At 45.5% G+C, this 14,660-nt stretch overlaps 1 protein-coding gene across 1 annotated transcript; it reads right to left on the bottom strand.

Annotated features, from left to right (window-relative positions):
- Positions 1-2,900: 2,900 nt before the first annotated feature.
- bmp16 (bone morphogenetic protein 16) lies at positions 2,901-12,472 on the bottom strand. The gene is made up of 3 exons (XM_041940972.1): positions 11,829-12,472; positions 6,273-6,622; positions 2,901-5,396 (listed from the first exon to the last, which is right to left on the bottom strand). Exons 2-3 carry the CDS (start codon positions 6,613-6,615, stop codon positions 4,342-4,344), a joined length of 1,398 nt encoding a protein of 465 aa, XP_041796906.1. The 5' UTR covers positions 6,616-6,622; positions 11,829-12,472; the 3' UTR covers positions 2,901-4,341.
- Between the last annotated feature and the right edge of the window lie 2,188 nt (positions 12,473-14,660).

Below are 14,660 nucleotides of genomic sequence, written 5' to 3'. Positions count from 1 at the left end.
AAATTCTTGAGATTAACAACTGTATCAGAACTTATTTTAATTAAGAATGAATTCAGTTTTGGATTATGGGTTAGTGTTGGATGAATTCAGCAGAGGCAGCAGAGGCTCATGGGTATGGTAATATTTAGCACCGTCTGTGATACCAAACTGACAGACATAACACAAGCTCTTCGAAAATAATTTGATAATAATAATTAAAACTGGTGGCCGTTAAATTAAAAAGTTAGAAATGGGAATTCAGAGTGTGGGTTTCTTTCTCTGGACTCAGCATTTCTAAAATCCTGCTATGGCAAACTCTAGTTATAATTATCTAAAAATCCCTGGTAGACCACGTCCACTCCTTGTGTGAAGAAGTGTGCGTGTTAGGCATTTGTACTCCCTCCTGCTCTCCCAGAGCTTATCTGGCATACATCACAGATAAACACCTGGTTGGAAGCACGGCCATGTGTCCGTGCGGCCCTGTCATTGGGAGTAACCACCCATAGCTCCTCCGTAGCCCTCAGCATGATTTATGGAGTGAGGGAAGGTGTTCCTCTGGGCTGACTGGGTCAAGGCCGCTGCTACCCAGTCTCAAACATACTCCACACCTGACAAGATAAGCCTGGTCATATCCTGTATTCCTGCTCCACAGCCTCACCCTTAAGAATTCATAACCAGAGCACCTGTGAGAGGAAGTAGAAAGGCAGAAAACGTGTTTCAAAGATAGATATGAGATAGAGGCAGCCCTGTTGAAGGGAGAGGTCAAGGTGTGATCAGACACTCATCACTGCGGTCCTGAAGATGTCAGAATGCAGGAATGTCTGATCAGCAGTGTCTGTGATATTGGGCATAAACACCTTGCAAGCTCCATAGACCTTTTCACCTCGTAACATTCGTGTCCTTTAATGTTGTAAAAAGTGTCCAATTTCACACTTTCTGGTAGTATCACATAGCCTATATATATCATCCTTAGCACCGTTTTATACACATTTCCACAAAATTCAGCCTGAAATGTTGGATATGCTTGAAAACTTTGGGATCTCCACTAGAATTTGAAATAACCATCGGTAAGTTTGAGGAAGTTTTGGCTGTACAGCGTGAGTTTGTAATGACTGTCGCACCAGCAGGATGTCAAAGGGATATTCTGGTTTCATACAGCCTGCTGGGTTTTTCATTCCTGTCAGGAATAATATCGCAGATATGAGGAAAGAAACATGACTCAGAAAATCAGTCAGACTTTGAACAATTCCCTATGTTTGCTAAACAACACTCACTTCATCATGAGGGACAAGTTTAATACCTGTTTCTAATCAAGCTCTCAGGAGAAGATAGAGCCGATGGGTCTGGTTGAAAGAGGTAAAGATTTGGAAGCAAAAACCGTGCAAGGGTGGGCAGGTGATAAATAGGCTGAGATAAAAGTGAGGTTGAAGACGCAGTGATTTGCAAAGGAGATGCTGAAGGATGACAGAGATAGATGAGTCAGGAACGGTAGACTAAGGGATGGATTGGAGGTGAAAGAGTGAGTAGGGGGTCATGGAGGAAAAAAGGTTATCGCTCAAGCACTAAATGAACCATGATGTGTTATAGCCAATGAGATAAAACGCACTGGCATGAGTTACGAGAACTCTGCAGAGCAGCGGAGGCACACACCTGTGAACATGATATCATATTTTCTTTGCTTTTCTCTGTTTTTCTCTTCACACACTCTGTGTTCTTCAGACAAGCATTAAGAGGTGAAATATGCAGATTAAGGAAATTTAGAGCTGCATGAAGAGGTTCAGGGCAGTTAGTTTTCATATATATTTATGCTGTATAATGAAATAGAGTTCAAAATCTGTATGCAGAAGTTTTTGCAGGCAGTGTTCAACAACTTATGCAGGCCAGGAGTACACAGCAGCATTCAACATGTGTACACTCAGTGCAGATATTCAAGGTTAATAAATAAACACTTCCTCAATGAAGTCTATCGACATAGTGTCAGCCCAGCTCTACGACGGTCAAATGGGTCAGAGAATTGTTATGTTTATGGCAAAAAATGCAGAGAGTGAAAAGAGTAATATATTGCTGGGAAGTAATAGCAGATATTTCTTGGATTTGTGGAAAAAAGAGAGGAGGGGAGGACCAGGTTAGAGAGTTTTTATTCTGGTTGTTTACATTCTTGCGTAGTCTGTAGCATCTCCGTACCTGTAGCTGGTCTGCGGGATGTTAATGCGTTAGGTGCAGCACTTCTTCCCAATCTCTACCTCGTGCAAACTTCACACTTGTGCGTTTGGTGCAAAGCCAGATCACACCCTGTCCATTCCTCTCGCAGGTGGTGGGCTTCACTCACCTGTAAGCTGCAGTGAGCCGGCCCATCTGGCGGCGGCAGAGAGGGCAGGGTCCTCGCTACCGCGCAGGAATGTGGAGGTCAAAGACGCTGTTGGGTTGGCTTGACCCCTGGATTGAGGAATGACCTGCAGCCAAGTGTGCAAACTTTTGCTCCTCTTCATCTACCTTCTGCCTTGCTCTGTCTTTGTCTTTCTGCGTCCATGTGTGGTATCTGGGATCAGAAACATGTGTGCACTCTTCACAGGTGGTATGTGAAGTGATACAGTGGTTCACTGGTTTTGTGTGGTGGAGATAAGACCTTTCCCCCCTCACATTTAAACCTCACTCTCAGACTCACAGCTGTTTCGATGCGAGAATTTGAAGCTGCTTCCTTAGCTACGGTAACATATACACAGATCTGTTTTGACTGTGTTTAGATTAGACTTCTGGCTTTCCTTTTCTTCCTGAACGTGGCAATAATTCCACTGAGGGCTGAAGAGAAATGTATACACGTGAGGCTTTTTTCATGCACTTTGGCCCCAGCAAAAGAAAAAAAACTTGCAAAAAGGACAAAACGATCGATGCAAAAGAAAAGTCACATGGCGGTTGTGCTGTTTGCTTTGTTTATTAGAGGTATATTGTCAAACATTTTACAAGCTGTTGCTTAAATGTTTCCATTTAAAGAGAAAGACGCAACACTGAAAACCATTTACTAAGCTCAGCAGAGAACACTTTTAAAGCCCCTGTTTGAAAGGCACTAAAGTCCCAGTTTTAATATCAGTCTTCCTTTTTTTCTTGACACATGCAGACACAACTAGCAAAGACATCTGTTGTTATTCACTTCAGTAGCTACAATACATAGAGCTTTCCATTGACTTGTTAGTTGAGCTTTGAAAGGCGACACCACTTATGTCCGCTATCATGTGTTGTACACCAAAATGTGTGCAATGATAAGGTGGGAAGTAACATAGACTGTTAATTCAATACACTGAACATTTGTACGGATGTAAAGCTACCATAACTTACTTCATGTGGACGGCAGGCTTTCAGTTTGCTGTATGCTCTGTTGAGTGCAGGTATCTTAAATATTTTCAAGATTAAATACACCATATTGCTGCTATTTAAATACATAACGTGTCTTTTAAGTTAGAATCGCCATTCAGTGGAATTACGCATAATCACAGGACAACCATCACTTGGATTTTCTTCACGTCTGCAAGAGGAATGTACAAAAAAAGTCTCTGTTTTTAAATAATAGTGATAGTAGTACATTCAAACAATAGCATAATAGTTCTTCAGCATTATTGTTGTGGTTTTAAATAGCTTGTGATGTACGGGTGCCTGTAGGCGGCGGTCTGTCATTATATTAACGTTCATAAAAACAGATGCACCCTACTTCTTGGTTCGAATACTGCGGAAACAACACTGTCACACTCAGTTTTAGATGCAGCGCTAGTGCCATCTATGCTGCTAATGCTGTCGATCATCGGGAAGTCCATCAGAAAGTTCTGCTCCGGAGCTTAAATCGAAGGTATTTCACAACTGTCTGCGTTGCACATTCGCCATTTTGGCTGCCCAACAGCTAAACACATGTGCCTGTCAGACAGTCGTGTGGGAGTGAGATGAGTGGCAAACAAGGGAATATAGAACAGACACCTTCTGATGGTAAAGCGCTGGTTTCTCATGAGGGCACAAGTAGCAGTTGATGGTGTACACCGCTGCATCATCGCTAAATGGGCGAAAAAAATTAACTCTTGGCAGTTTGCTACCTGTGTTAATCATATTTCTGCTCTGCCTTCTTGTCTGATCATTTATCATGTTGTGTGGAAGATTTTGTCTGTTTCTCTAACTCTTTTTCTTTCTCTTTCTATGTCTGACCCTTTTTAATGATGATTTTGCTGCTATAAGCATTCCCTTATCTCTTTCCTCTCCACTCATCTTCCTACTGCTGCTACATTTGTCTCTATCAGTCTGTTTGCAGCTAACTGGCCATGCTTCTGTCTCTCTCCTGTTCCCTCGATGCTCCTCTGTCTGGCTTTCTCTGGGTGAAGCCCACTACCGGCAGCCGCAGCCCTCCACCACCATGTCCTGGTAGTTCTTCAGCACCACTCGGTCTTGAGGGTCCAGGTAGAGCAGGGCGATGGGGCTGAGGGAGGTGGGGACGCAGCAGGCCCGGGGCACTGCTCCATTCACAGAGTTTACCAGAGTTTGCACCATGGCGTGGCTGGAGGAGTTCATGTGGTCGGCCAGAGGAAAGCGACACTCTCCCAGGCAGAAGAAGGCGTCGTAGCCGCTGGGCGCAATGATCCACTTGTGCCAGCCCACATCGTTGAAATCTACATACAGAGGGTGACGGCGGCATCTGTTACGGGAAAGGCGTTTCAGTTTCGCAGCACGGCCGCCGTTTCTTTTCACCCTTACGCCTTCGCTCCAACTGGCCCCTCCTTTATCACGACCCCACCCTGGCACTGTGTACCCCGTTTTTTTGGCCCTCCCCCAGGCTTGGTCTCTGTCGCGGCCCTTGCTGCTGCTCCTGGCCCTCTCTTTTGTCCCTTTTCTCCCTCTCATCCTCCTGCCATGTTTGACTAAAGGCTCTCCACGCCCGTCATGACTGTATGTCACCAAGAGTGGTCTCTCCTGGGCCCAGCTGTGCTCGTCCTGCCCCACAGACCTGCATACTCTCAGGTGTCCCTCTTTGTGTTTCCCTGCCTCTTCCTCACTTGCAGCAGAGGAGAGACTCTGCTCAGGGAGTGAGGTGGTGCTGTTCTCAGGTCTGACCTCCAGGAGGAAGCCCAGGCTGCCGGTCCCAGCAAGAGCCTTTTGGAGGAGCTCTGTATTTAGGCTAAAAGCCTCCCAGAAACCACTTGCTTTATGGCTGTGGAGGCCAGTGTTGAGTAACCTTGTCTCCAGCAGGGTGAGCTCAGGGTCCTCATGGTACTCAGAGAGGTATATGTTTAGTCTGTGGGCCCCAGGGCCCAAGGACGCTCTGTCACTGCGGAGCAGCCGAAGCTCAGCGGAGAGCACCCTCTCATCCTCAGGGATGGAGGAAATATTGAAGGAGATGTGCACCCTCTTATGATCCTCTGCTATGGAGCTGTCTGCAAGGGGCTCTAAGAGAAAGAGGAAGAGATGCAAGGGTGTACAGGAGTTTAGTGTGGTTTATACTTGCATAGACTTAACATTGAACAGAACACAAACTGACCCTCATTTTGCCACATCATCCTTGACTATGTTACCAGGGAAAAAGCCATGGAGGTGGCTCATGCTGAAGTTCCAACTTTTGCCAAGAAGACACAAAGTTCACTAACTAAACTGAACCATTACAAGTATTCATTTGTACCTAGATATGTTAGTGCTTTAAACTGAAGGAAGCAACAGGTGCACCTTGCCTAGAGTTTTTCTTGCTTTTAGTCTTCCCCTCCTTTATGTTTGTGATTTTTATGTTGTATTCGTTGTATCAGTATGAAGACTGGATTGCCAAGCAGGCAATCTACCTCTTTCATTTGAGGGTTGTATCATTCCTACATTAGCATGTAAACTCTTTTCAGAGCTTTATCATTTAAGTTCATAAGTGGAACTGGTTGCGCTGGAGTCAGTGTGAACTTAGGGATGACTGGTGCTTGCACAGAGGGCAGTAGGTGGGGGATCAGTGGGGGCTCGACTGAAAATGTCCCTAACGGGTCCCTAATGGTTTAATACAGCCATGACTAAAAACTGAGGTGCAAAGTGTGAGACATATGGAAGCATGCTCTCTTATCTAAGAGTGCACAGATCTTACTCGCGTTTAGATTGTTAAAAAGTGAGTCACAACAAACATCTACTGTCATAATATTTATGAATAATAACAATAATGATAATCGTTATCACAATATTGATCAGTAAGTAAGTCTTTATACTAATCTGTGGCTGATAAAAGAGTTCAACAGCAACGCCTGAAACAGCCTCCCGGAGCGGTTGCATGCATCATGTTGTCTCTATAAACTTACCATTGTGGTGAAAGCTGCGTACGGTGTTCGCCTGCTGGATGTGCTGGCTGGGGAAGCTAAATGAAGGGTCCTCCACTAGATGGTACTGCTGCTGGTGGAAGCGGTAAACATCCAGGAGGTAACGAGGCACCGGCACTCCGGGCCGAGGGTTGGGCTGCGACTGCAGGCCCAGCCGGCTCAGGAGGAGACTCTGGATGGTCTGAGCCAGACTGGGCTTCAGGAGGGAGAGAGGCATGGGGGGCACCCTGCCATGGTCGATCTTGCTGGTGTCTCCACCCTGGCGACCAGACGAGGCTTGAGGTAGCAGCAGGACCATGAGGAGCAGGAGGTTAGCAGGGAACATGGTGGACCTGGAAGGAGATGGGAGGCGAGGAGAGAGATGATGGGAGAACAGGTGCGGTGGAAAAAAGAAGAGAGGAAGCGGTAAGAAAAAAAAAAAGGAATCCAAACATCAAGGAACAAACTTGTGAGGGCAGGTTTAGTTTGAATTTTTCATGCTGGTGAACAATATGTGTTTTATACAGGAGCAATGTAAATCATATGACATAATGACACTATATAAAGTATTGGTTGAGAAATCTGCAAAAGAGATAGCTCCTCTGAGATGCTCCTGGACTCTGTATATCATGCTTATGTCTTCTCCTTCCTGGACACACCAGATTCTCATCAGTCTTCAGCCTTCATGTGGGCATATGTTCAAGAAATTTACTGTCCACATATCCGTATGAAGTTGTTTGCTTGTTACTCCTGGCTGTAGAAGCGGTGCCACTTTGTTTTTTCTCTGTTAATTTATGGCAAGCTTCTTACCCCCAAGACCCATATATCTCCCAGGACACCTAAGCAGGAGTAATTAAACAGTCTCCATCTGTGATTTAATCATGGTGCTTGTGTGTGTGTTTGTGAAAGAGATGATAGGGCTGTGTATGAAAGGCGTCTAGCATTAATCACTGTGGACTCTAGTGACGTATATAATGGAGCTGTCGAGGCCTGTCACAATGACAGATAAATAGATGTTTTTTTCTCTCCTTCTTTCAAATCACAGCATTAAGCATTCAGTAGCTTTAACTGCATGAGGGAGTAAAGAAGACAAATCTTTACATTTAAGGGTCTAATTAAGATGGCCCTTAGGTGTGATTGAACACTGTTTAAGTTACTGATATAAACAAACATTCAACAAACCCTCAGAAAACACTTAAAACTCAGATTTAGTTGTTGTGTAATGTTGATCCTCATATCTGAACACCTGCCAGTTTAGTCTGAAATCAGGCCTAAATCCTGCACTTTGAAATTTGGTGGGAGGGAGACTCTTGTTTAAATTTGGATCAACTGTGTTCTCAAGCATTAGGTTGCAGCAATCATTGCTTATTGACTTTGGACTCCTGCAGGTCAGGAGGATAGTTGTTTTTCTAGAAGAATGTGGGCATTGCCTTTAGAGTAATGTGGACAAAGAGACTAACAGCATGCTTTGAGACACTGACGTTAATTTGCATGTTTATTGTATTTTTGGAATATCACAATGTTAAATAATATGAAAAACTATGAGCTGTGCACTGATGCATATTCAAAATGTTGATGTTATAATGCAAATAGAGACACTGCTCAAATGTTCAAAATCAAATATCAAATCCTGACTTAAAGTGTGCCACATGACTGCATGTACTGTAGAAGTTTTGTTTGCAATGCAGTGCCCTATTTCACAGCTGTAATCTGCAGAAAAAAATGCTAATCAAAGATAAGGACACAAGAAAAAGAAGATCTGGCTTCATTACTGTTTTGTGTGGAAAACAGATTCAACAGAGGATATAAAGGCCTGTTTTTTGAAAAAAATCTAAACTGAGTTTAGCTGTGCATGCAGTGATAAATCATATTTATTATTACTCAAATAAGTAAATCAGAATTATTTTCATATTCTGTCATTAATTCTGACTTAAACCCCACAGATTGCACAGCAGTGCTCCTTTACTCTAAACTTGATCGTATTTAGAGAGTTGCGCCTCTTTCAGCTTGACTCAAAACAAGTGATCAGCCACCTTCATGACCACAGACAGGGTCGGGTCACACAATTACCAACCTGGCTAACACCCTGCACCTCTGCAGTACAGGTGTTAATAACTGAGCCGGTAATTAGAAGCCAGCAAGCTAACGGCCCTCTTGACCCGAAGGGGCAGAGGTGTAAAAGGATCAGAGCAAAGGAGTAAAACCTGTTGACCACTCAGAGACAAGACAGTCTGAACTGCAAATGAACTTAAGAGCTACACAATAGAGTTGAACAGAATTGAATCATGTACCCATTGTCGCCCTGGTCGACTGGGCAAGTGCACCTGAATTGCTGTCTATCGCTTACTCAAACAAGAACTCTGCGGTTGTAGTTATCTCTTTCCTTGTCTGAGCTCTTGCGTATCTCTCCTCTATCTCTTTATCTCATCTTTCTACGGCCAGATAACAGAGGCGTTTATGGCTGAGCGAACACATAATGACACTGTAATGACAGCTAATCTTACCACGCTGCCAGAAAAAGGGTTAAAAGGAGGTCACGGGTGAGAAGGTGTGTGTATTTTTATGCCTGTGTTGTTGTGTGTATGTGTGCTGTTCATGTGGTGTGCAGTTCAAAGGGCAGGCCTGGGAAAAAGAGCCACCTCCGTGCGTGGGATTGTTGCTAGCTATCCATTAAACTCTCGCAGCCCCACCCAGGCCTGTTTCACCTGAGGCAACGCAGCCCAGGACAATTACAGATTAGACACTCAGGCCGGACAGCCTCTCCCATGTACTGCGGAGGCTTGTAAAGCAGATTAAGGGCAACAACACCACCTCTCTCCTGTACTTTCCTCACCTACAAAACCTCCCAGGTGACTCTGAGGTTCAAAGGTTCAGTCGTCACACAGCAGGGCGCGTCGCCGGCCGAGCGAGGCCGAGAAACAAGGGCGGAAAGAGAGAAAGAGCGGAGGCCAGCCTGCCCTACATCACTTTGACACACATACAGCCACGCTGCTCTCCCTGGGTGTCTGTGTTGTGACTGGCTGTGTCCAATTTAGACTGCGCAAAGAGGATCCAGGCCTAATTTAGCATCTTTATGTGTCACGTGCATCAGGTCACCACCCACCCTGGTGCCGACTCATTCCAGTTAGCTGGAAAAACTGACATTTTTATGATTACACATCCCCCAGTTCCTGCTCGTATGTCTGACTTCCTGCCTCCCTGTACTCTTTTTATTCTGACATGAACGTGGACTAATCAAATGTTCTTGGGGGACAAAGGAGGAGGGCTGTATGATGAATGGGGCAGGGTGAGATGAAGGGTTGAGGCTCAGCAGCAGTGTTTGTGCATCTTCTCCCTGCGTGCGCGCTTGCAGCTCGGCCTATTAGACGTATTAGATGTGACCTGACCCCCGAGCAGACAGTAGCGTGACCCTGGCGTGCGGCAGGCGAGCGTCGTCGCCGGCCTGCCCCGTGTCTCTCTGAACTGATTAAAACCTCTGACCTCCGACGTCCGTTTCTGACTCCTGCTTTTGTCGTGCTTCTCTCCCTGCCTCTCCTTTTATCTGTTTATTTCAAACCCTGCTCCCTTTCCCCTTCCTCCTTCCTCCGTGCATTCCTTGAACTCTGTCCTTTAGCTTTGTCCTCCATGTTGTCATACAGTATGTAACTGCTTTTCTGTTTTCGCCCTCCTCTCTTGATTCATCCAACAATTTTTCTGACTTTCTCCTCTTCCTCTTGCACTTTCTTGTTTAAAATATCTGTTTCGTGCATCACCTTCCCGTCCCCTATCTCTCTCTCCTGTTCCTTCTCTCCCATTAATATTACTCTTTTTTCCTAGGCCTTAAATGAATGGTGTTTTTGCGGAAGAGTGTGGCGGACTGTTGCCGGGCCAGAGGGCCGGAGTGTCACCGCAGCCGGCTGATTTATCCACCGCCGCTGTCTTCATGTTACGCCTGGTCCCTCAACTTTCCCTTCCTGTTGTTCTTCCCGTGTTTCTTTTCCCAAATTCCTCCTCTCATTCTCCCTGATCTCCCACCCCCATTCCAGTTCTCATTTTTCTATGCGGCCGTCTCTTTCTTTCAGAACATGATACGTGCAGCGTACGTGCCACGGGGTTAATTTCCTCGCTCTGAGCTTACTCAGATACTGAAAATATGTCATGTCGGATGGCCTTATGAGCCCAAATGTGATGCACAGTGTATATGTACACACCTGAGAACACTTCTGAGGATAAATTCACTGCTGCTCTTTTTCCACAGAGGCCATATAAACTAAGTATGCACTTTGTAGTCTGTATAACTAACTGTGAGGTTATGACTGCACAATCCCTCCCATGCCTAACCAGTCATTAATACATGACTTTGAGCTGTGGAATATATATATATATATATATATATATATATTTGGGGGAGTGGGGTGAAAAATGTCCAAAACAGTTGCTAGTGGAGTCGTGGTTCTGCTCTCTGAGGCGCAGCAGATGAAATCATTAGAACAATATTCCAGGTAGGCTGCTGTGTGGTTTTATTGGACTCTATTAGAACAGCTCTCTAATTCATCCCAGCTGGACCGATTAGCTGGCTAATGACCCAGACGTCAAACACATACACACGCACACATACACACAAATTTGTCCACGCTAAGAACAGTACAGGGTTTAAACACATGGTGGAGTGAGCACCAACACGTACGCAGAAACACGCGCCAAGATGTATAACTGCGGAGGAGCTGGGTTGTAAATATGTGAGAGCAGTTGGAAATAGATTTAGACTCACACACACACTCACACACACACACATACACACACACACACACACACACTGGTACTGTGGAGTAGACCCGGCGCTCCCCTCCTCTTCCACAACATAACTACAACCTGCTCTAGCTGACGTCTACACAGGCTCACGCAGACACACACTAAGTTTTGGCTTTAGTCTCATTTGTGCGAGCTTGTGCAGAGCATCAACAGGTCGCCGTGCATTCAGTCTCTTTGATCCTCACGCTCCTTCTTTTTCCCCGTCAGCACGCCTCCTCTGTTCGCCTCAGCACTGGGATGCCCGGGGGATCTCAGCGCCACAGTTGCATTGTGGTGAACGGGGGGCCCTGCCGAGGCACAACACTGCGCAAGCATCAGTGGAAATACTGACATATCTAACCCGTGACTGCTGAAGGCTCAGAGACCGCTCTCGTCGTGTGTCTGACAGCTGAACGGATGTGAAACGCAGAACAAAAACACGCCTCTGCTTTTCACATTAAAGCTGCTGCGCGTTAACACTGAGGGCCGATTCATACTGTGTACATTGCAGCGCTGGTGTGTCACGTTATGCTCTTTGAACTCATAATGGCCGCATTATTCTCGGACAAGCCGCTCACCGGACAAGATTTTGATTGAGAAACACAGTTTGCCAGCCAGTATGCATGTGTGTGTGTGTGTGTGATTGTGTGTGTATGTGTGTTGTTCCCCAGAGTGACTAATGGTTTCAGCAGCACAGTTCCTGTGGCCTGTGGCTTGACAGACATACAGATGTGTGTGTGTGTGTGTGTGTGTGTGCGCGTGTGTGTGTGAAAGGGATGTAGTACTCACGTCCAGGTGTGGTGGGATGTATGCAGAGTCCATGGTTTATCCTTGAGCTCCAGTGTTACGATCCCTCGGCTCTCACTCCCGCTCCTTTGGACAGAATGGACAAAGTGGACTATTTACCTCTTTTTCTCTCTCGTCTTCTCTCTCTCTCTCTCTCTCTTTTTTAACCTCTCTCAAGGTAACCTGTGCCTGTCTGTCCCATGTCTCCTGTGTAAATGGACTGTAGGTAATGCTGCTCTCTCCATGTTTTTCTCCCCTCTCTGCTCCCTTACTCAGCTTCTCATCCTGTTGTCAGTGTCAGATAAGCAAACTCTTAAAAACATCCACCGGCTTCCCCTCTGCCTGCCTGCCTGACCTCTGCTAGTAGGCAACTCCCTTTCTCTGTCGCCTGCACTTCCACCCCGGCTTGTTTAAAGCACACTGGGATCGCCGCTGTGCGTGGAAGCTGCAGGAGGAAAATGAGTTGTGTTTGTCTGTCGGTCTGTACTGTACCACCGGCAACAACTCCCTCTTGCTCCTAAACCTCCTTACTATGTCTCTCTCCCTTCGTCTCCACTCTGTTCCTCCCTTTTTTATCTCCTCCCCTTTTCCTCTCTCTCTCTTTCTTGCTCTCTCTCCCACACACACACACACACACACACACACACACACACACACACACAAACACACTTTTTTTGTGCTTTTTTTCCTATGCTATCCTAAGTGCCCAGCTGGTAAACTCAGTTTAACTCTAACTGACTTTCCTGGCCACTAAGATCCTCCCAAACAGTGATGCCACAAAGACCAGCAACAGTACATATACAGGCTGTTATCTCTCTCTCTCTCTGTCACACACACACACACACACACACACACACACACACACACACACACACACACACACCCATGCGCACACAGAGTTGTGTTTCTGTCTCCTTGGAGGACATTACATTGACTTACATTCCTGGAAACTTACCATACCCATGACCACCACTTGCATAACCCTCAACCCAGGTTTTCAGCCTAAAATTTAATAATTTACATTATGAGGACTTGCATTTTGTCCCCATACGGAAGGCAAGTCCCCACAATGTGAATGTGTAAACAGATTTATGTCCCCACAATGTGACTAATACATGTCCACACACACACAAAACACACACAAACACACGAGACATTCTCACACGCACAATCACACTAAAACAAAACCAAACACACTCAAACAGACACGGATGTACACACACACACACAAACACACAACCTGTCCCTGATAACCCTGAGGTCAGCACACAGAAGCACACTGATTATTTTCAACATTTCCTCCTTTAACAAACTCACCTGCTGCTTTTCGTTGGCACCATTTTACGTTTCGGCCAACGAGCTCGCAGACACTCGCTCCGTCATTATAAATACAAGCCCCCATGACACTGAAGATGAGCAAACAGGTTTAGCTACAAAAGTATGAATGGATGACTCATAACAGCTGCCATGAAGTCACCTCAGTTGAGTTTCGTGATTGGATGGAAGTAAACGTTGAGGTAAGAAAAAAAAGGAAAGAGCTGTACCTCTCCACTACGGGTTGAAGCAAGGTGCATCCGTCCTTCCAGTGCAGAGCGGGTGGTGGGGTGAATTTGTATTCATGGGGTGGGCCCATGAGAAAACGTCTCTTTAGGATGCATCGTCTCACATATTAGATCTCATCTGGAGAATCACTTGCCCACGTCCCCCTGCTCCTCCTCTCTGTCCCCTCCACTTGCTCTTCCCGTCCACTCTCGTACAAACACACAAAAAAACTCGTCCACAGACCTCATTCATCCCGAGGCTGAGTAATTGTCTCAGCGCGGAGCGGCTTTACACACAAACACACACTCGCTCAGCTCGCACACACTTTTTCTTCTGGAAAATGTTTTTTTTTTTAAATCACTGACAGCCTGGTTATGATTAGATTCAGGACGCTTTTGTAAATTATTTGTTGAAATTGTCCATTCGTACATTTTTACACATCCTCCTCTTCTAGTCTGAACAGCTGGATCCGAACCAAAACGTCTAATCTACACAGAATTTCATAGTCACGTCAATGAACCGTCTGGCTGGGAGGTGTAGCGAGTGCTGAGCTTGACCTTCAGCCGGACGCCAACACCCATCCCAAGTCCTCCAGTAAAGCTCCAGCTGACCTTGACCTTTGACCTCCCTGAGGAGAGGTTTGAGTGGAAACAGAATTTGGCTTTTGTATTGCTGTAGATACATGTAAATCAAGTCTTTGTGGCCTTTGCCATCTCCAAATATAGCCCACCATAACCTTCACTCTCAGTCAGTGTTTTAGGTCTCAAACTAACACCTTATTCTAACAGGAATAGACTTTTGGGAAATCTGCTTGTTTGCTTTTGTGCAGTGAGTCAGACGAGATGATTGACACCACCGTCATTTCTGTGTGGTAAATATGGAGCTGGAGGCAGGAGATGATTAGCTTAGCTTAGCATAGAAGCTAAAGGCAGGAAGAAACATTGAGGACGCCACTGCACCCTCTCGTTTGCCATGAATGGGCAGCATCTAGTTCCCTCTAAAACCATAAACTGTCATTTTTACATTACTGTTTGTTGAATGGACGAAAAAAGGTTAGAATGGGGGAATTACTGATCCTTAGAGGTGTTGGAAGACATTTTTTTGAACTGGGGACAGCCCATTGTTGTTAAAGTTAGGGTTGAATGATTAAGGTAAGAAAAAAAAAATGTCAGTGTCAGAGCCAATCAGAGAAGAGTGGAGAAGTTAGAGTATTTTGTCCAGGGGATCAAATTCAGAAGACAAACTGTGAGCACAAACACGGGCAGTGCTAAAGCATTATGTGAACTTGTTCTT

Source organism: Chelmon rostratus, chromosome 7 (assembly GCF_017976325.1).
Source record: "Chelmon rostratus isolate fCheRos1 chromosome 7, fCheRos1.pri, whole genome shotgun sequence".
Taxonomy (NCBI): domain Eukaryota; kingdom Metazoa; phylum Chordata; class Actinopteri; order Chaetodontiformes; family Chaetodontidae; genus Chelmon; species Chelmon rostratus.
This window is presented reverse-complemented; position numbering and strand designations above follow the sequence as displayed.